At 37.8% G+C, this 23566-nt stretch overlaps 1 protein-coding gene across 1 annotated transcript; it reads left to right on the forward strand.

The window, feature by feature from the left end:
• The first annotated feature begins 200 nt into the window (after window positions 1-200).
• On the forward strand, window positions 201-21718 carry Coq2 (ubiquinone biosynthesis protein COQ2, mitochondrial). Its single transcript, XM_069824315.1, has 7 exons — window positions 201-348; window positions 496-918; window positions 2170-2336; window positions 12318-12465; window positions 15146-15339; window positions 17198-17386; window positions 21401-21718. The coding sequence occupies exons 2-7, from the start codon at window positions 540-542 to the stop codon at window positions 21566-21568; spliced, it is 1245 nt and encodes a 414-aa protein (XP_069680416.1). The 5' UTR covers window positions 201-348; window positions 496-539; the 3' UTR covers window positions 21569-21718.
• The last annotated feature ends 1848 nt before the right edge of the window (window positions 21719-23566 follow it).

A 23566-nucleotide genomic window follows, 5' to 3' on the forward strand; every position in this document is an offset into this window, starting at 1 on the left:
CGATCATAAATACGTAACTGGGGAACTCTTTTTAGCGACAATTATTGTGTGAAACATGCTGCTTTCGGTTTTTCAATAAATGTCTGCCATACTTTTTAAATAATACTGTATGCACAGACTAGATGGCAGAAGTTACTATTGTATTGTCGCGCAATCTTACGGAAACTCTATGTACTAGTTAGAATTCCCGATCGCCTTAACTTGATTGTAAGAACTATAACCTGGCGGTCGGTGTAGACCGGCCTTGCCAGAAACCGTAATTTGATTGAGAAATGTGCGCAGCGACAGAAGGATACATAAATGAACGCTTTTGATTAATGTCATGTAACAGATTTAAGATGTTTTGAAGTAAGGTTTACACGTCTTCGAATTTGTTGTTATGTTATGTGTTCGTTATAATGTTTGTTTATAATTCAACAGTGCCGAATGTTAGAATATAACCATAACCTTCAGGTACCAAGTTCACTATTTAAAAGTTATATTTAATTGTTTCAGGATGACGTCAAGAATCAGACCATTGAAGAAGTAAAACTGAAAAAATGTTACCTGTCTGTGTTAATTCACGAATTTTAACATCTCATTTGACTGCAAGAAATGTGAAATATGCTACTTCTAAATGGATAGTTATGTTATCAAAAAGATGTAGCTGTGTTTGCTCAAGAAAATTTTCAGCGCACCAGTTTGAAAGACGTGGCGATGACAATGTGTTACAGTCAAGAGAATTTCTTCGACATAATAATTATCTATCGAAATCAACTGTTCCTTATATTCACACAGATGGTCATGCCTCTAGAAAAAATGGAATTCGTCAAGTTAAAATTAACAGGAAAGTGGGGACACTTGCAGCAACATTTGTGAATAATTCTTCTACAGCGTTACAACCTTATATGAAGTTGATGAGAATCGATAAACCAATAGGTAATGAGGAAAATAATGTATTCATTTGTAACTTCTTTATTTTAGACCTACCTTCATTACAATACATAATTTGTTTATAATTTCAAATTTGGGTACTGAAATTAACTTCTTTACCCGTAGTAAACTTAATCATCAGCCAGATTATCTTCCTGCATCAGAAGCCCTACCAAATGTATACATATATTGTGTATAATTAAATTTCCAACTTTTTCTTATGATTGACATATTGTCAGCCTCTTTACATTGTAACGGAAAAGTATGTTCCCTGGACCTCTAATTGCGGGAAGATGGCGGCTTGGCCGATGCTTACCGGGTAGGTCTACTGCATAATTAACTAGTTTATTTAGTCTTTCTCATTTCATTTGTTGTACATTTTACATCAGCATACATATAGCATTGAGATGCAGAACAAGTAAAAAACTATACAAAAAAATAGGCCTATAATGCATAATTATTAGTAGGTCTAATACATAGTAAGTAGGTGATCAATTTAATTTATAAGCATAAACCATTCCATCAGTTGAATAGAGGGTATATGAATATGGAGACATTTTTGTTAGGCCTAGGCCTAGTTCTAAACTTTTTCTCATAACCCTTCAAAAGCTAAGATAACATAATTAAATACTGTAGAAGACATGAATAGTGAAATCCTTTTTGTAACAGCTCAGAATAACCAAGGTTAGATGGAAACCTGATTTTTGTCATACTGCATATGAATGTCATGTGCACAATCAAAATGATTTCATGAAATAGTTTAGACAAACCGAATCTTAAAATAAATGTGATAGTGTGTTGAGAAATTGACAATTGGGTTAAGAGGTTGTAGCGTAGTATTTATGGGCCGTATTCATAGACATTTTTAGCGTGCGCTTCCAGTGGATGATCAGCGTTTTTCGTATTCATAAACCAGTGTTAGCGATATGATATGATTTGAATTTTGTACAAGTAACCAGAGGATAGCCGGGGCTAGCTTAGCACGCTCGTAGTGCTTGCTGCGAAATGTCTATGAATAGCACCCTATATATTTAATTCAAATGGTGAGTTCAAAAATTCCTAACATTCCATAAGTACCAGTTCTGTTAAGTCCTACGTTCGGAAACATAGGTAACACCTGACCTACTGTAATTGTCGGCAGTCACCAGCAAAGGGTACAGCCCACTTTATTGTGCTGAGGTAATCTTAGTCTTGCTTTCAGATACAATAAGTTATTGCGTTTGTCATAAAAAAATTACAATATGGTTGTTATTGTAGGTTCCTGGTTGCTCTTCTGGCCTTGTGGGTGGAGTATAGCTCTAAGTGCTGCCCCTGGGTCTCTGCCAGATCTCAAAATGTTAGCCCTCTTTGGTGTTGGGACCTTCATTATGCGTGGAGCTGGTTGTACTATAAATGACATGTGGGATAAGGATATCGACGACAAAGTGAGTAGCACAGGATTGTATACACAGCATTTTGCCTCACAGCTCCGAAAAAATCGCTGTGATATTAGTAATAGTGATTTTGTCACAGTGTGATTTTTATGTTGGTTTTATTCTTGGTGATTATGGGATTCCGTTTCCTATCTGTAGATTGCCAAATAGTCTAGAACTCAATTTCACAGCCATCTACTTATCTCTGAACAAATCACGAAGAATACCATTGTTACTCATCATGAGCCGACAGATGTTTATGTTTAATGCTCTTCTGCGAATTTAATTGATATGCCCTGACTTATATCAACAATAGTAATTAGCGTTGCGTGCATACTTAAACAAAACACTCTCTGAGCTGTGTAGCCACTATGTGTGGTGCATGGGGTATTCTCTTTAATGAAAATCAATATATATTACCATTAATATTATCATTAAATCAATGACTACTAATCTCTCTCCCCAATATTCAACACTACCGAGATGTTACTCGCCAGATGGCATTGGTGCATTGGATAATTGGGATGTGCGCAGTGGAAGACTTACAGAATAAACAGTGTGAATTTATAATAAATATAATTAAAAAATAATAAATAACAAATACATAAATGATTTGATGAAACAAACGTGAATGTATGAGGTTAAATGAAGAAAAATAATACGCTAAATAAACGTCAAATACAACAATCAATAATGTCCAGAACCTTCGATCCATTAAACATTAATTGCCACTGTTCCTGTGAAATCATTATTCAAGCCAATTGGCAAATTCCAAAAATATTAAGTTCATAACCTTTAAAACATTCCCCGCTGGATCACTTTCACAATGTCTCAACCCACATATTAAACTTAACATGAATGTCCAGCGGTTCCGACAAACTCTCACTAAGTGTCCAATTAGATTCTAAAAAATGGCAGTCAAAATCCAACTAGTAGGCTCAAGATCTTAACTCAATAATTTACAAAGAAACGATCCAAAGTAAACAGTCACACACCTGATCAATATGGACATAATTAAGTAAAAATTGATTCTTAATTACAATCTCTAAATGTTATAAATCTCTGTACTATCACAATAAACATAATACCCGAGAGAGAGAGAGAGAGAGAGAGAGAGAGAGAGAGAGAGAGAGAGAGAGAGAGAGAGAGAGAGAGGGAAAAGAAATGTATATATAAAACAAAATACCCCCAAATTCATGTACGCACGTAAATAACAAACTAAGATTCAATACACTCAGATCTATATGTCGAATCATCTAGAAGGTAGTAATCAATTTGGAATAGAAAATAGAAGCACTAAGAAAACAATTTAACATACAAGTTCGTTACAAAGTTTACCACGATATAACCAATAACTGTCATTCACAATTCTGCCGGACTATCTTGGAACTTGGATACGACATATAATACAATAACTGCATATGCTAATACTCATGCAAAAATAAATCTGCGACACCACATCGCCTACACTGTAACATACTATGCAGCAATACGACGTAACTCGGCGGGTCTACAAACCTCACAAAATCTGATACACGAGGCCAGACATTACCACTAGCGAATATACTCATAACCCATTCAGCAAATATATCATATGCAAATGTAACAGATACCAGACAACTTCGTAATTTTGACTAGCTATTCCATAATGCCTTCAATACAACCTTATATATGTCGACTGAATCCATGAAATGAAATTAACTGTAGAACATTGAATCCCTGAATGAAGTTAACAAGTCGACGTTGGATTCCTGAGTGAAAATAGCTGACTGAGGTTGCACTCCTAAGTGTAGTTTACTACCCAACGTCGGATTCCTGAGTGAAGTTAACAAGTCGACGGCGGATTCCTAAGTGTAGTTAACTGATCGAGGTCGCACTCCTAAGTGTAGTTTACTACCCAACGCCGGATTCCTGAGTGAAGATACTTTTGTACTGAGGGTAAAAGGAAAACTCGGTTCTTTCTCATTTGTTTCAAAATCCTAGCCGGCCAATAGGAATTAGATAAGAATATTGAAGGAAAAAGATGGCGCTATGGACGATATGCCAGTGATGCGGGCTCTTTCGGCGAGATGGTGAACCAGGTGATCCGCTGATGCTTCGAGCTCAGCTCAGTGGGAGCATATACTCATCCAAGAATGTTTACGAATGTTTAAGTGAATCATTCGTGAAAGAATATACTCGTAGCGAGAGCATAGCTTCAGTATCAAAGAGTTGCCGACATTAACCTTTTGCCTTTTGAGTAGCACGAAATTTAATTAGATCTCAATCATGTTGTCCTTCAAGTTAATCTTCCGACTTGCAGTTGAACTCTGAAGCTGTCACAATATATACGTACATCAGTTGCCAACATTGTGAGTCACATATAGGGCAGAGATGGCGATTTCTCGGAGCTGTGATTTTGGAACTGTTGTCACAGTTGGAATCAGTGACAAACCTATCACAGTGACAATATCACAGGTCTTCAAATCACACTCCATCACTACACAGTTTCATGAGTTTGCAATCATGTGTTTGTATAGATCAATTTACTGCACGAGTCAACTCTGAACCAAAGATTTGAATGGAATGAAAGTCGGTGAAACTTCGCTATCCTTCCACACCACACACAGAACAAAACAGTAGGCCTACTTAATCATTGAAAATAACTTCAGAATTGTAACACACTGCTCCAGAGACATGATGTGATCACTGCGAAAGTCATATACTGCCCATGCCTCACTTCCTGAGCTGTTTCTTTGCGGGGCGAGACACAGAGGGAGAGGGTGGGAGGTCTTGGGTACCACATGTGCCTACTACCCTACGTTCAACACATCGGCCTTTTCAGGATTTCTTTCGTCAGCTATGGACAAGCGAATGAATAGGCTATCCCCTTACAAAACAAATTATGTCCTTCTCATCAATTCCTGTAACTAAACACTAATACCAGTGGTAGACTACAGTCTCTACTTGAGATTATCGACCTAATCGCGATTACGGTTATCACGCGTACACACCTGTAAACTCTTTCCTCTATGGCAGTGTTTCTCAAACTTTTTCCACCCTGAAACCCCTTTTAATCTAAAGTGTAACTGCGGAATCCTTGTAATATTTCTTTAGTATTTAATAATTAACAGACAAGTGAAAGCTAGTATCTCAATTATTCTGTTCAGTGGGACGAATGTATTTGCTTTTTAAGCCTGCAATCTGGTTTTATGGCGGAAAGTTGTTGTCTCATTTCTACTGTACTTTTCCATTTTGTCTTTTCGGTATTTTGTTTTAGTGAACACATACGCAGAGAATCCAGTGATGAAAGTGATAAGTATTATGGGTATTTTCCATTTTAGATATTCATTAAACATATTGTTATTACGCATATTATTGGATTATTATTATTATTATTATTATTATTATTATTATTATTATTATCATTATCATTATCAGTGGTTTCATGTTATTATTGATTCATATTTTCGTAACATTTATATATTTTTATAGTATCCACTAAGTATAAAATAGCCACCAGAGTAGCCCAGTCGACTAAGGCACTTGCCTATCGATTCAGAATTTCGCTCGGGCGCGGGTTCGATTCCCGCTTGGGCTGATTACCTGGTTGGATTTCTTCCCGAGGTTTTCCCCAACCGTAAAGTGAATGTCATGTAATGTTTGGCGAATCCCTGACCTCGTCTCGCCAAATACCATTTTGCTATCATCAATCCCATCGATGCAAAATAACGTAGTAGTTGATACAATGTCGTTAAATAACCAAGTAAAAAAAGGTATAAAATAAAATTCAAAATCATATAGGACTCACGGAACCCCGGAACATACCTTGAGAAACTCTGTCCTATGGTAATTCAGCAGTTGTCCAGACTGAATGAAGAGTGGCCGAGTGTGTATATACATTTTAGGAAATCTCCATCAGAGATAATAGCGATAGTGGTAACCACGATTACAGTATCCAGTATTATAAACAGTAAAAACCCCTGCAGTGGCGTAGGATAATGTTTTCCGCACATGTAATATGCTGCCGTGCTGCCACACTGCGGCTGCTGTGCCGGTCTGAGCAGACCTAAGAGGTGTGGTTATAAGCACTAGGGAACTCTCGGATCAGGACGTGAGACACGGGCAGTACAGTGACTTCATTTGGACGCATGGCCTGCTGGTGGGGATTTGCTTGACATTGCACTGTGCTGCTTGTAACCAGTTATGTCCCCTTCACACTCCCGTCTCTCAGTGTGTCCGCTAAATCAGTTGAAGTGAAGTCTTTGTGCTGTACGGAAATTGATGTGTGTTTCAGTGAATTTCTGCAGTGTGTTATTGCTGTTATAATGCCAAACAGTCAGTATACTTCAGAACACAGAATCTTTATGTATGATTCCTGTGTGAAAACAATCTCTTGTAGAGAAGCGAGACTGTGATTTATAGACAGATTCCATGCTGTTTGTGTGCCTAACAGAGAACAGTTCGTAATCTTGTGAATAGATTTAGACAAACGGTATCCATTCTTGATAAGAAAGAGAGAGTAAATCACCATGTTCTTACATAGGGAAAACTCGATGAGATTGGGCAAAAATTAGAACAAAGTCAACGAATTCTCTGAGAAAACTTGTGCAGAAATCAGGAATTTTGCAAACCTCGGCTTGGAATGTCCTTACTTACTTACTTACAAATGGCTTTTAAGGAACCCGCAGGTTCATTGCCGCCCTCACATAAGCCTGCCATCAGTCCCTATTCTGTGCAAGATTAATCCAATCTCTGTCATCATATCCCACCTCCCTCAAATCCATTTTAATATTATCCTCCCATCTACGTCTCGGCCTCCCCAAAGATCTTTTTCCCTCCGGTCTCCCAACTAACACTCTATATACATTTCTGGATTTGATCATACGTGCTACATGCCCTGCCCATCTCAAATGTCTGGATTTAATGTTCCTAATTATGTCAGGTGAAGAATACAATGTGTGCAGTTCTGTGTTGTGTAACTTTCCCCATTCTCCTGTAACTTCATCCCTCTTAGCCCCAAATATTTTCCTAAGAACCTTATTCTCAAACACCTTTAATCTCTGTTCCTCTCTCAAAGTGAGTGTCCAAGTTTCACAACCATACAGAACAACCGGTAATATAACTGTTTTATAAATTCTAACTTTCAGATTTTTTAACAACAGACTAGATGACAAAAGCTTCTCAACTGAATAATATTCCCATATTTATTCTGCGTTTAATTTCTTTCCAAGTGTGATTATATTTATTACTGTTGCTCCAAGATATTTGAATTTTTCCACCTCTTCAAAGGATGTCTCCAATTTTTATGTTTCCATTTCGTACAATATTCTGGTCACGAGACATACTCATATACTTTGTCTTTTTGGGATTTACTTCCAAACCTATCGCTTTACTTGCTTCAAGTAAAATTTCCGTATTTTCCATAATCGTTTCTGGATTTTCTCCTAATATATTCACGTCATCTGCATAGATTCTGAGGCTTATTGTATGGATTCGTAACAAGCTGTTTTTTGCGGTGATGGGTTGTTAGCCCTTCGTCTAACCCCCAAGCTGGAGGACCACCCCTTATCGGCTGTCCACGACTGCTTATTCAATATATTCACAGCTACCCTCCATATCTGGAGGCCATCTCCTCTATTCGCAACCTGAGGACGTGCCATGCCGTTGTGATAGGGACCTACAATATATGGCTTGGAATGCTACTGAACTTTTAAAATTAAGGCCTTATAAAGAAACTGTAGTTGAATTGTAACTACACGATGATGTAAGTAGAGTTAATTTTTGCAATTAGGTGTTGGATAATGTTAATGACTGTTGACCCGCATTTAATTTTTTTACTGACAAAGCATGGTTTTATCTAAATGGCCATGTATCGACACAAAACAATAGATACTGGAGAGCAGATAAACCCGATCTTGTACACGAAATGCCATTGCATCTCCAAAAAATTGGTGTTTGGTGTGCTGTGAATGGTTACAAAATTATATAACGCCTATATCTTTTGAGCATACAATGAATGGGCAGAAGTACAGGGATAACATGATGACGTCATTCCTAGAAGAATTACGTGACATTGAATGTACAGAGGCATATTTTCAGTAAGATTCTGCTACAGTGCATATAGCTGCTCTGTCATTAAAATTAATAGAGGAAATTTTTTAAGATAGAGTCATCAGTAGGGGATTATGGCCAGTGCAGTCTCCAGATCTTACTGTATGCGATTTTTATTTATAATAATAATAATAATAATAATAATAATAATAATAATAATAATGGCTTTATTTAACCTGGCAGAGTTAAGGCCTTAAGGCCTTCTCTTACACTCAACCAGGGTTAAAACTTGCTTACACAGTTGATCATAAAACTTGATCAGAATTAAGTAATTACATACTGATTACATAATGAGATCAAAAGAGGTAGTTACATAAAATTTACCTCATAAAATAAAAATAAACATAGTGAAATACATATTAATTTGTTAGAATCAGATGCGAATCACATAAAAACAGAAGCCGATAATTCAATAAAAAAAGAAAAATGTACACAGTAAAAATAAAAATAAACACATTAGTATACATATTAATATTAGATTACAATTAAATAGGACTTACACAATTAAATCAGAAACCAACAATTGAATAAAATGTACACAAAAAACAGATTAATAATAAAAAACAACAACACAGTGGGATACATATTGGCGTTAAGTGATAAATAAACACGATTTAGATAATAAAAAAAAAATAATAATAAATACAGTGGAACACATTTGCAACACGTTAGGTCTGGCATCTCATCATAAGATATTTTTCTAATTTACATTTAAAGGAAATTATAGTTCGGCAGCCCTTGATTTCAGGCGGCAGAGAATTCCAGTGACGAGAAGTAGCAACAGTGAAAGACGAAGAATAAAGAGATGATGTGTGCAGTGGTATTTCTAGCGTGCTGTCATATTGTGACCGAGTATTTAAGTTATGATACCGAGAAAGACTGTGGAATCGGACAGATAAGAAAGAGGGAGTAGAGGTGTGCAAAATTCGGTATAAGAGAGAAAGTGAATGTAACTTTCTCCTCTCATTTAACCTGAGCCACGATAATTTATCGAAAGAAGGCGAAATGTGATCATAGTAGCGGACATTACAAATGAAATGAACACACGCATTATGAACACGTTGCAGTTTCTGGGATAAATCCACTCCGAGATCACTGAATAAAGCGTCACAATAATCGAAATGAGGCATAATAAGAGTCTGTACAAGCATCTGCTTTAATTTAGCTGGATAGTGGTACAATCTTTTTAATGAGTGAAGAGTGGAAAATACTTTCTTGCATGTGTGTTTGATTTGCGTGTCCCAGGTAAGGTTAGATTCAAAATGAACTCCTAGGTTTTTTTACAGTTGAACTGAATGGAATGATCGCTTTATTCAGAGTCACGGGAGGAAGGTTGAGCTTATTAATATCGGGGATTAATCTTTTATTCGAAAATAAGATAGCCTGTGATTTATCTGTATTTAAGTTAAGTCCGAATTGTTGAGACCAAGATGAAACGGATTCGAGATCTTTATTGAGTCTATTAATACAGTCACTTAGTCTATCAGGACTGGCGGAAATATATAATTGAACGTCATCTGCGTAAATATGATATCTGCAATATTTAAATGACTTGGCGATATTGTTAATATAGAGACAGAAAAGCAATGGACCCAATACCGAACCCCGGGGAAATCCTGACTCTACTCTCTGCCAGGAGGAGAACCGATTATTAAAGACAACACGCTGCTGGCGGCCAGTGAAGTAGGAGTGCATCCAGGTGATAACGCTGTCAGGAAAATTTAACACTCGAAGTTTAGTTAATAGTAGCTCCATGTCAACAGAGTCAAATGCTTTGCTATAATCCAATAAAATTAATATTGTTGCTAGTCGTTTATCCATAGCCTCTCGTATATCTTCAGTTAAATTCAATAAAGCAGTGGAAGTGCTATGCCCGCTTCTGAATCCAGATTGGAAGGGGTCGATAATATTAAATTCAATCAGATATTTGCTTAATTTATGGGGGACTTTAAAAAATAAAATGCATCGGAATGACCCGCATACGCTAGACAAGCTAAATGACAATATCAGAAGAGAAATTGGCGCAATTTCAGAAGAAGAATTAATGCATGTTAATGAAAATTTCCTTAGAAGGTGTGAGAGATGTGTGGCGGCGTAAGAACATTATTTCCAACATCGTCTATGACAAGGTATGTGGTTATTGTAGAATTTGCATCTATGCACTTGAATTTTAGGGGCTATGAATATCCAACTCCGCCGACAAACAGCTTGAATTTTAGGGGCTGTGAATATCCGACTCCACCGACAAACAGCTTGAATTTTAGGGGCTATGAATATCCGACTCTGCCGACAAACAGCTTGAATTTTAGGGGCTATGAATATCCGACTCCGCCAACAAATAGCTTGAATTTTAGGGGCTATGAATATCCGCCTCCGCCGACAAACAGCTTGAATTTTAGGGGCTATGAATATCCGCCTCCGCCGACAAACAGCTTGAATTTTAGGGGCTATGAATATCCAACTCCGCCGACAAACAGCTTGAATTTTAGGGGCTATGAATATCCAACTCCGCTGACAAACAGCTTGAATTTTAGGGGCTATGAATATCCGACTCCGCCGACAAACAGCTTGAATTTTTGGGGCTATGAATATCCGACTCTGCCAACAAATGGCTTGAATTTTAGGGGCTATGAATATCCGACTCCTCTGACAAACAGCTTGAATTTTAGGGGCTATGAATATCCGACTCCGCCAACAAACAGCTTGAATTTTAGGGGCTATGAATATCCGACTCCGCCGACAAACGGCTTGAATTTTAGGGACTATGAATATCCAACTTCGCCGACAAACAGCTTGAATTTTAGGGGCTATGAATATCCGACTCCGCCAACAAATAGCTTGAATTTTAGGGGCTATGAATATCCGACTCCGCCGACAAACAGCTTGAATTTTAGGGACTATGAATATCCAAGTTCGCCAACAAACAGCTTGAATTTTAGGGGCTATGAATATCCAACTCTGCCGACAAACAGCTTGAATTTTAGGGGCTATGAATATCCAACTCCGTCAACAAACAGCTTGAATTTTAGGGGCTATGAATATCCGACTCTGCCAACAAACAATGTACTTTCTGGTTCTAAGCAAATCCCCGTTGGGCCGGCACACTGAAACACATGGTCTCACAGAAACTGATTTAGCTGGTACACTGAGAGACGGTAGAGTGAAGGGGGACATAACCGGTTACAAGTAGCGCAGTGCAAGGCTAAGCAAATCTCTGCCAGCCAGCCACACATCCAAATGAAGTCACTGTACTTAATAGGTAACAGTTTCGTATAGCACACAACATTCCATATTGGATAATTAGCAAAGCAACATCTTTAGCACGACATGTGGCTATGAATTAAAAACTTTTTATTTGTACACAAGCCTTATAAACAGTTTTTTTTTTGTTAGTCAAAATCGTCCACAATATGCCACATTATTGTACCAATGCTGTAAAATATGTCTATAATTGCATGAGAATATTACCATGCCAACTAAAATGTAATGACTTCTATTACAATAAGAATCGTGTTAGAAATAATCAGTTGTGGATCTGGCCATCATTTTGTTTTACTAGGCCTACTAATCACGGGTTATTTTCTTTAACCACTCAATATATCTAGTTATAGATTACCATATGGTTAATATCTTGTCTAAGTTCTAACTGAGGTTAATGCACTTTAAAAATGCTTAACCATGTGTTAAATAGCCATCTTAACCACTGGTTACATTAAAGTGATGCATGTGACCATCAGTGTGTAAGAATTTATTATGTATTATATATTTTTTTATAATTCTGTATTTGTTCCACATATCAAAGCTGGTGTAAGCTCTATGGAATACAGTAAATTAAATTAAATGTTGCATGATTGGATCAGACATTATCTGTGCTTAGAAATTTGTTTTTTAATGTTTCAGGTATCTAGAACGAAAGATCGACCTCTAGTCAGCGGTGCTCTGTCTCAATTCGAAGCGTTGGTGTTTCTATCTGGTCAGCTGGGTCTTGGGTTGCTCGTGCTACTGCAGTTAAACTGGTACAGCATTCTTTTAGGAGCCAGTTCCTTAGGTGTGTACTGTCATGACAGACTTCAGAGAATGATAAAATTTTCCATCTTTGCAAATAGTTTCTTTCTTAGCTTCCTTACTTTCAACCTCAAGACCTTGTATTGCCCACTCAGTTTTTTCATTAATTATGAACTCCGCAGTGCATATGAAGAGAAGGCATATGTCACTGTTGAAAGTGATTCATCCGTTGGATGGGGACGTTAAGCCTTGTGACCCCCTTGGTGCTATTCGACAGAAGTAGAATACATGCCGGCAACGGGTTTCCTCTTCTGCCTTCCTCATCATCCTCACCCATTCCCTACACTACACTTACACGAACATTTACATATACACTCACCCTAGTACATGACATAACTCTTCACAGATACTACACATATTATACAGTGTGGCCTGCCCAAGTGGTGTACAAATTGAAAATGGATCACAGTCCTGCCATCTATCCACAAAATTCGGAACCTGAATCACGCAAGTGAATTGAGTAGGCATTAGATGTACACGTAAGATAAAAGAATTGGTTAATATAAGGGGAAAGCTCGTAGAAAAATGTATAATTTGATGTCATTAGAATTATGTATGAATCTAATGCTCTTGATTTAACAATGAAGTCATTCTCGTTCGTGCTTCCCAATATTTCGATGTAATGTAAGCAATTTGAAGGGCTGTGCTGCTTGCCAGATGACCCATATCCATTTCCTGTTCCTGATACCATAACAGACAATATGGTGAAGTCAGTAGAGATGTTTACTTAAACAATCATGGCCAGTGAGTAACCTGAACATAGCAACAGCAGATTTGCTAAGAAGTTCTGGAATTAGATGAGTGTTTTCCAACAGATTTTTCCATTTGATATTTTCACTTTCTGCTAATATTTTAATACTGTAATTGTAGTTGATCTTGCTTTTGATGATTCATTTCGTTTCATTAAAATTATAAAACTTAGCAAATCATTAAGCTAAAAGAAACTACTTAATGAGGGGAAAACCAACTTATATATCTGTAATTATAATGCAGTTTCAATAAACTTAGCAAAATTTGTAAGAAAAAAAAATGCTTAATATGGGGAAATTTTCAGAAAAATTGATATTTACATCAGTAAATTTATTATAAGGTTTAACAAATAAATAAGCTAAACACGTGCATAGAATTGGAATATATCAGTCCTCTAACTGCCCATTGTGCAACTCAAACCAAGAAATGGATTCGGAACACCTCAAAATCTGTGCTTCAGTGGCTAGTCATGATAATATCTTTGAAAAATATTGGAGTGCAAGAGGTCAAATGACTTTATTGTCAAACGCCTGGCATTAGAAAACAACAACAACAACATATCATTAGAATTATAAAACTTGGCAAAATCAATAAGTTAAAAGAATGTGTAAGAGGAAAATTTTGAGGATACCACCAAAATAGATTCTGAATAAGCTTTTCATACAGATTATATTGAATTAACTTCACATTTTTATGTGAATGACATAAGCAGAGTGAGTGTATGTATGATTTGAGGCTTTCTCGGCGTTGGTTCGCTAATATGTTTTCGCGGGATATCAGCCGAGTTAAGATTTTGGAATGCTCCAAGCTTTCGACTGCTATCTCTGCAGCCATCTTCAGGGAAGTGATGTCCGAACAGAAAGTCGAAAGGTTATATAGATGTGGCTGTCTCAGGTGAAACGGGATTGGTTGGCGGATCGGCCAATCCGGGGCCGGGAATTGTCATCGCTCGTAAGCTCCGCCCCTCCCGGGATTACTGCGTGAAGTTTGGCGGGCGGCGAGCCCTGTTCCGCCGGTTGGAATCGGTTGCCGTCCTCGGTCCGTGATCTTCATGACCTTGATTGTAAGAGGGCCTGCGGGAGCGTGTCACACAAAATAAGCAGAATCCTCCAGAAGGTTAATATCAAAACCATCCATAAACCACAGAGCAAAATCCGGAGTCATCTACGTCAGGTTAAAGACAGTCAGGGCTTAAGGACTCCAGGGATTTACAAGATTCCATGCGAGTGTGGCGAAGTATACATAGGGCAGACTGGCCGCACAATAGAAGACAGAATCAAAGAACATAAGAGGAACCTGAGGCTGTATTACCCGGAAAAATCTGCAGTGGCGCAACACAGCATAGAAAAGGAGCATAAAATACTGTTTGACCACACCAAGGTCATTAACAAATCAAGCCACTACTGGGATCGTACAATCAAGGAGGCCATAGAGATCAAGCTGGAGAAAAACAACTTTAACAGAGACAGTGGACTCCAGCTCAGTCAGGCATGGACACCGGCCTTAGACCAACTCAGGCCCTCTTACAATCAAGGTCATGAAGATCACGGACCGAGGACGGCAACCGATTCCAACCGGCGGAACAGGGCTCGCCGCTCGCCAAACTTCACGCAGTAATCCCGGGAGGGACGGAGCTTACGAGCGATGACAATTCCCGGCCCCGGATTGGCCGATCCGCCAACCAATCCCGTTTCACCTGAGACAGCCACATCTATATAACCTTTCGACTTTCTGTTCGGACATCACTTCCCTGAAGATGGCTGCAGAGATAGCAGTCGAAAGCTTGGAGCATTCCAAAATCTTAACTCGGCTGATATCCCGCGAAAACATATTAGCAGAGTGAGTGTATTTAAACTTTAGCTTAGAGCTAATCTAACTAGCTTCTGATTGTATTCTCCTTCTGTTATGTTTAGGTCTAGTCATAATGTACCCCCTCATGAAGCGGGTGACGCATTGGCCTCAATTCGTGTTAGGAATGGCCTTCAACTGGGGGGCACTTCTAGGCTGGTCAGCAGTGAATGGATCCTGTGACTGGTCAGTGTGTCTTCCTCTGTATGCAGCTGGTATATGTTGGACTATTGTGTACGACACTATCTATGCTCATCAGGTGACTATGGTTACTGTTCATTTCAAAATTTGTAAGAAAATGGTTTTGCTTGATTGGTTGTATGCAGCCACTGACTCTTATCTTTCGACGTTTTGTGGTAGGTCTCATCTGACAAGGAGGGAGAAAAAGAACATTAGATTTTAAATGAGCCAATCATCGTGCTTAGATTCGAACCCAAGAAGGGAACATAGTAAATCTCGAACCTATTTACATGATATGACGCACGCTACCTAGTGGCAATGCAAGGGAATACTAAAGAACATGCCGAACTTTGGCATAAAGAAATTGAACTACATGGTAACGTAAGAGAGACAACCAATAAAGAGCAAATAATTTAAGAAGAGAGAAAAGGAGAAATGAAGTATAGGAGATAGTAGTACGAGGCGTGTTCTTAAAGTAAGTTCCAAAAGGGTGTGGTAAGTAAATGGGAAGATATTTACAAACCATTTTTGTTGCATTGTATTCCCCACACTTCAATTACTTCTCAACATAATCTCCCCATTATTGAGGCATTTGTCGAGTCGTGGCACAAGTCTTTCTATCCCCTCATTGTAGAGTTCGCCTGCCTACGATGCGAACCACTCCCGCACTGCTGTTTTCACTTCATCGTCGCTATCAAAAAGTTGACCACCGAGGGACTTCTAGAGGTGCAGGAAGAGATGAAAGTCACTCGGAGCCAAATCTGGGTTGTAGCGGGATGGTCAATTTGTTCCCAGCCAAATTTCGAGATGAGATTTTGGGTGTCACGAGCTGTGTGTGGCTGGTGTTGTCATGAAGTAACACAACTCCGTCGGTCAGCATCCCACGTCTCTTGTTCTGAATTGCACGATGGAGCTTCTGATAATAGGTTTTTCTATTAATGGTTTCACCCCGAGGCAAGAATTCGATGAGTAGGACCCCTTTTCTGTCCCAAAAACAGAGCACATGATCTTGCGCGTTGACATGGTTTGTTTGACTTTCTTTTTCCTTGGCGATGCAGTGTGTCTCCATTCCATGGACTGCTGCTTCGATTCAGGTGTCATGTGAGACACCCAAGTCTCGTCACCTGTCACGATATGGTCAAGAAACTCATTGCCTTGCTCACTGTAACGTGTGAGAAAGCTCAATGCACTGGAAGCTCGTTTGGTTTTGTGTTCTTCGGTGAGCATCTTGGGTACCCACCGTGAGCACAATTTTCGATATCGTAATCGATCTGTCACAATTTTGTAGAGAACACTCCGCGACATTTGTGGAAAATTCAAGGAAAGCGAAGAAATTGTGAACCTCCTGTCCTCATGAATTTTTTCATCGACAGCACACACCAAATCGTCATTGATCAAAGATGGCCGACCGGTACGCTGGTCTTCTTGCACAGAGATGCGGCCCTCGTTGTACTTCCTAACCCATCTCCTGACCATTCCATCACTAATGGCATCATCACCATACACCTCACAAAGTTGACGATGAATGTCGGCGGGGTGCTCGATCACTTTAAACATTTCAACTGATCACAACTAACCACACACACACACACGGACTGAAGCTCTGAAACTGCATGCACAGCTTGCCTGAGGACTGAAGAAGAAAACACGCATGTGCAAAATAACAATTGCAGCGATGCAATGGCTATAATTGAAAACGGAACTTACTTTAAGAACACGCCTCGTAGTAGCAGTTTATTTTCCGTAGGACGATGGATCAAGCATGGTGGCATAAGCCTACGCCACAAAATTAATTAAATAAAAATTCTGATGAAAAGTACAGAAATTAAAAAAAAAAAAAAAAAGTAGAATTTTAGTAAGTTAGTTATTTTAAGACTACCTTTTCTCGCCTAGCAAAGTTCAGTGCATTTATATGTATTATACTTGAATTTTTATAGGATAAAGTAGAAGATCTTCTCCTTGGTATCAAGTCAACTGCAATTAAGTTTGGCGAAAATACAAAACTTTGGTTATCAGGATTTAGTGTAGCAATGATCTCTGGTCTGGTAGCTACAGGAGTACAGTGTGATCAGACCTGGCCATATTACACATCTGTTGGATTTGTTGCTGCGCATCTTGCCACACAGGTAAGGATGTGTTTCATATTCTTGTAAATGTTAATGCAAATGTTCCCAGTTCACAGTTTGTTATTTTGTTAGACTACTAGTGCTACTGCTGCTGCCACCACCGCTTAAAATGGCTTTTAGAGAACCTGAAGGTTCATTGCAGCCCTCACATAAGCCCGCCATCGGTCCCTATCCTAAGCAAGATTAATCCAGTTCCAATCCATTTTAATATCCTCCCATCTATGTCTCGGCTTCCCTAAAGGTCTTTATCCCTCAGCTGTGCCATATCTTTGCAGTCGGTACTTTTATCAAGAGCTAGTGGGTAACAAGTAAAAATTTTCATTCTTGCTGTCAGATGTGCACTCTGCAACAATATTAAGGGACAAACTTATACATTTAAAATCATTAACATATTCCAGACATATCGTCGTTTTCTTGGTAAAAGTGACCAAGTAACATTGAAGGCATCCAAGCATTATGAAAATGTAAGACATAATTTTATATTAAAAACTAATAATATGGCACACTCAGGGCTGGGTAAAATACTGATATCCAAGTATTTCTAATACAAATACAGAATACTTCAAATAATTGTATTTGAAATACAAATACAAAATACTTTTAAAAAATTAACCAAAATACATTTGTATTTCAAATACTCGATAAAATATATAGGCCTAAAGAAATAAGAATATTACTGAAAATCTAAAATATTATATTAACATTAAAAGTATTTTTACCTCGAAGTTTTATATAAACACTGTAACTGCACTTCTTCCTTTTCCCAGTCAGCAATGAAATTATGCTACATATGAATAATTACTGCTCCCTTTGAAAACAACCAGTTCCTCAAATTTTCATAAGATAAGGATCCCCTTGCTTTTGAATAATGAATAAATCCTGCAAAATAGAACAGTCTTTCTACAGGCGTAGAGAAACACAAACTTGTATTATATTTATAAAAGCTTGTTTCACTGTTGGGTAATTCTCTAGAGTGCACAGGGTTGTCCCTTTGCCATTGAAGAATTGTATGAGCTCATACTCCACAGCAGACAAGTTCTTTTCTTTTTGCTTTTCAAAGTCTGTTTTACTTGAGGTGAAAACATAAAAATTGTTTTCATTGTCTTCATCGTCTGAATTGACCAAAGATGTAGCAGACAACTGCTCAGCTGATTTCACAACACATATTCTGTGTCCTCTTCTTATCACTTAGCAAGGAAATTTTAATGAATATTTCAAGACATCTGATATAATTTCTGAGTATTTGAGTCTCCTAGACGCATTCCATAATGCTAAACATTTAGCAAGTGTTGGGTGATGGATCCTTGATGCTGTTGGAGATTTCTTCATGGCATTAAGGAAATCAGTAGGTTCGTTCCAACAACAGTCAGGAACCGTCTGTAACCATCGTGAACATGCGCAGTACAGAAAAAGCGTTCCAACACAATCCGAACCAGTCCTGAACCAGAAACATGTACTGCAGTCGGGCGTTCCAACAGCTTTTGACACGGGTTCGGAACGGTCAGAAATAGTCCGTGGATTGAGGCATGTACGGAAGAGTACGCAAGACGCGCATGCGCATAAGCTCACCAACGTCTCCTGGATACTGAAGAAAGACATGATCGACTGTTCACATCAATGAGGTTAAAGATGAAAAGTGACAGTACAGACGAATAATAAAACTAGAGATTTAATTTAAATTTTCGCCAAGAAAGAAAGGGAATGGAAATTATTTGGGTATTGAAATAGTTAATTACAATTTCAACATACAGCTTTGATTAAAAGTATAATAAATAACGTACATACATTAATAATTAAAAAAAAGACCTATTTTTTAGATGAGAGTCCCCCAGTACACGACATTGAATTAGCAGAATTCTTGCCTTTCCTTATTTTTTGTCTTCTTTTTATAGAAAATGATCGAAATTCTATTTTCTGCAATTAGAATTAGCTGCAAAACGATAATAATAAGCATCTCGTTCTTAGTAAAGATGATCACAGTTATAGCATCTCTGGATTTAGTACATAACGATCCGCGAAAGCTTTCCAACAGCGACCGTCCAGTTTAAATCCCATAGCAGATGCTCAACTAGCGCATGCGCATAAGATCGTACAGGAACCGTACATGAACTGATCCATGAACCGCTTGTTGGAACGAACCTAGTTGTGGCAAGAGAATTAAGTGTATGGCTAGCACAACTGAAATGGGTAGGAAAATAAGACAAAAATTCATTCTTCAAATCGAAATCCAAAACTTGAAGAACAAGAAGAATAATAAAGTATTTTGAGTATTTGAAATACAAAATACATCAATTTTATGTATTTAAATACAAAATACTTTCGAAAATCCTTACAAATTACAAAACACAAATGTATTTCAAATACTGCCCAGCCCTGGGCACACTTACCTTCAAAATAACTAATTACTAACATCTAAAGAAGTACAGTGATTTTTGGATGGATCATTAAACCTTTAAATGGCTTTTCCCAACAATTTTATGTTTTGGACTTGGTCACTTTAACCAAGAAACTGACGATATCTCTTTTGCAACAGCTACGAGACAGTCTTTCACAAATTCTCCGTCAGTAAATAGCTTTGAAGCCATTGCAATAATTTCAAAAATTTTGTAGCTTGCATGAATCAAGCTTGTTCTACTAACACCCATAATGATGGAATATTTCTGGTTCATAAGCTTCAGTGTCTGTTGAATTAAAATGCCTTTTAATATTATGATGACTTATGTATCCAAGTTCCTTTCTACATAATGAGCAATGTGCCTTTCCGTCTTATACTTACCTATCCACTCACTATTAAAATGTCGTTCTATATCCATACCAGCCACCAGAGTTGATAAACACACTGCATACAGAACACTGTTAAAACTAGCCAAAACTGACTTTACTGATTGTCGTTTCAGCTCAGCTATGGCAGGAAACAGTATCTAATCATTTCACAGCTTGAGAGTGCTGTTCGACATCCCTGCACTAGCTTATGTTCAGTTTCACCAATATGCTATAAAGTAAAGAGACTCAGACTATATACAGGGTGAGTCGTAAGTCACTGTACAAACTTCGTGGGTGTAATGTAGAGGTAGAAACAAGAGTAAAATGTTATATAGCACTTTTTCTGAACTTGCTTTATTTCAGAATTATGACGAATAATGTATTAAAAACATGAGCCAGTATGGTGGACAATCAGTTAATTGAACTGCATGTTCTACCACCATGACTGACTGCCGAGTGTACTCACAGTTTTTGGAACATGAATTGGGAAGTCTGCTTCATGAACAAGTCCCACTCACTACACGAACCACCTTATGGTTTATGCATGATGTTGTACCTGCTTATTTCAGGGCAAGGGCGAATCTCAATGTTGCATATCCTGATAAGTGGATAGGTCGTGCATGACCAGTTACTTGGCCAGCCAGATCACCAGACCTTAACCCCCTGGACTTCTACCTTCGGAGTCATCTCAAGGCGCTCGTTTATGGTACTGAAATTCCGAACATAGTAGAACTACAGCAGCGAATTGAAAATGGCTTTGAAACTGTGCGGAATGAGTTGAACTGGGTCTGCAACATTCCACGAGCAGTATGATGACGATCAAATAACGGTATTCATCTTAATGGATGTCACTTTGAACATGTTTTGGGGTAAATGTACTTACGTTGTTTGTGTTGAATTTGTGATTCCTTTGTTTAGTTGAACTCTGGGAGGAATTCATTTTGTTTTGTTTGTGTTGCACTTGTGATCCCTACTCTGCTGCATAACTCTGAAATAAACTAATTTCAGAAAAAGTGATATATAACATTTTACTCTAATTTTTACCTCTACATTGCACCCACGAAGTTTGTACAATGATTTATGAATCACCTTGTATATGGCACACATTGGGCCAAAGCCAGCCTAAATGTAAGGACCCATCTCAGATCTTGTCTTCGAAAAGCCAAGCCAATAGTTACAGTATTCAATTTCTCCTTCAAAATTAGTAAATTGTACTTACTTCGATAATTGATTTTCTGCTCTATTTTTCAGCTATACAATTTGAACATCAACAATCCAACAGACTGTTCCAGAAAGTTTGTGTCAAACCAAAGAGTAGGATTGCTTCTCTTTGGAGGTATCCTAGCAGGTACATTATGTAAATCCAAGAAGAAGGAAAAGGAGAGTGAAGAAAGTGAGGATGTGGAATGTAGTAGATAACCAAAATAAAATATTATGAAGTATGTAACAATTCTCTGTATTTCTGCTCAAATAAATGAGCTGACAGGAATAATAACAAGTGTATCCATTAAAAATGGTCACTTGCCAAAGAATATTTTTAATGAGAACAATAAAAGAAATAAATAATCATATTGTTTTTAAATCGAGAGAAGTATAAAAGTGGTAATAAGAGAAGTGGCCTTGTCACCCAAGGTTGTGCTTGGACGTGGGTTTGAATCCCGTTAGGGCTGATTACCTGGTTGAGTTTTTTCCAACTGTATGCTGATTGTGAGGTAATCCAATGGCAAATCCTTGGACTCAACTCGCCAAACGCCATTCTGCCATCACCAATTTCATTGATGTAAAATAATCACATACTTGATGAAGTGTTATCAAATAGCTGATTAAGAAATTACACACGCAAAACTTGCATAAACGATGTACCGTATATTATACAGTTTTCTATAACTAATAAAACTTCAATCTGGTTTTTTTTTTTTTGGATATAATCTTGGTCTGGTACTATTTCGTATTAAGTAGGTATTATTAAATCTGATATTAAATTAAATGTTCATAAGAATTTGTCACTGTCAGATATACAGTCAAATGTGCGTATAACAATTATCGTTGTAACGATAAACCCCTCTATTGCGATTGAAAATATAGTTTCTGGCATAAAATGTATTCCTTCAATGTAAAAATTCTCCCAATGTAACAGTATCCTCTGTTGCGATATATCTCTATTGAACTGTATACTTTAATGGTCCCCAGTGTAGTATTTCTCTCTCTACTACGATAAAGCCCGGTAAAATGAGCGATTTCTTTGAAAAAATGAAGGACAGTACAAGGGCAGCGTGTGAACCACTTCAACAGTTCCTATCTAGTGTTAGTGATGTCCCAGAAGAGTACAGTATTTAGTTTCGTTGGATTTAATAAGGTCTTCATGTGTGTCAATTTCCGTGAAGAGAGCTCTGAAACAGACTGATATAAGTGATTTCTTTCAAAAATGTAGGACAGTACAATGGGCAGCATATTAAGAGGTTTCATTTATAATTTTAACACTTTGTACCATAATATACCATGTAAGCTGAATAGAAAGTCTCTTACAAATTTAACTCTTATTTTTAAAACCCTCCTTATAACAATACATCTCTTTATAATAAGATTTTTCTTTGTTCCCCTAAATATCGCTATAGAGAGATTTAACTATATGTAATGAAGTGAAGTGTTATATATGAAAAATAACTGTAATTAAATGACACAGTTTTTCATTGTATACCATCATCATCATCATCAGTAGCACTACAGCCCAGTGTGGACCTCAGCTTCTTGTAGGAGTTTCCTCCAGAGGTCTCTTGTCTTTGGCTATAGTGAGGGTCACATAAGAACAGTTCCTAAACAGCAAATATTGCCATCTTATCAGTGTTGCCAACTGTTACCAGATATTACACGATCCTACGTACTAAATGACTTATTTACTTACCGTACTTTATGTTGGAAGGTTATTCAAAATACAGGATGTTTAAAAAATACGGGGCATAATTTCAGGTATGTATTTCCCATATGTAGACAATCAAAATAGTTCATTACAACATGTGTCCGGAAATGCTTCATTTCCGAGTAATGGCCTTCACAACATTGAAATTCACCGGAACGTTTTTCTTTCCGCAGGTCGTTGCCGTCAAAGGAGACATTAAGAGGGCACTCTGACAATTCATTCCGAGGCGAAGGTTACATTCAGTCTTGTACTTGGTACTTGGATCGAAGGTTTCCTGATCGATGGATAGGTAGAGGTGGCCAAATTGCTTGGCCTCCACGCTCACCTGATCTGAACCCTCTCGATTTCTACTTGTGGGGCCATTTAAAATCATTGGTTTATTCGTCTCTGGTGCCTGATTTGGAATCCCTTTGGAATCGAATTGTGGCATGTTCTAAGGACATACGCAATACTCCTGGAGTTTGGGATTGTGTTCGCAGGTCAATGAGACATCGATGTGA

This window comes from Periplaneta americana, chromosome 4 (assembly GCF_040183065.1).
Source record: "Periplaneta americana isolate PAMFEO1 chromosome 4, P.americana_PAMFEO1_priV1, whole genome shotgun sequence".
Classification (NCBI taxonomy): Eukaryota; Metazoa; Arthropoda; class Insecta; order Blattodea; family Blattidae; genus Periplaneta; species Periplaneta americana.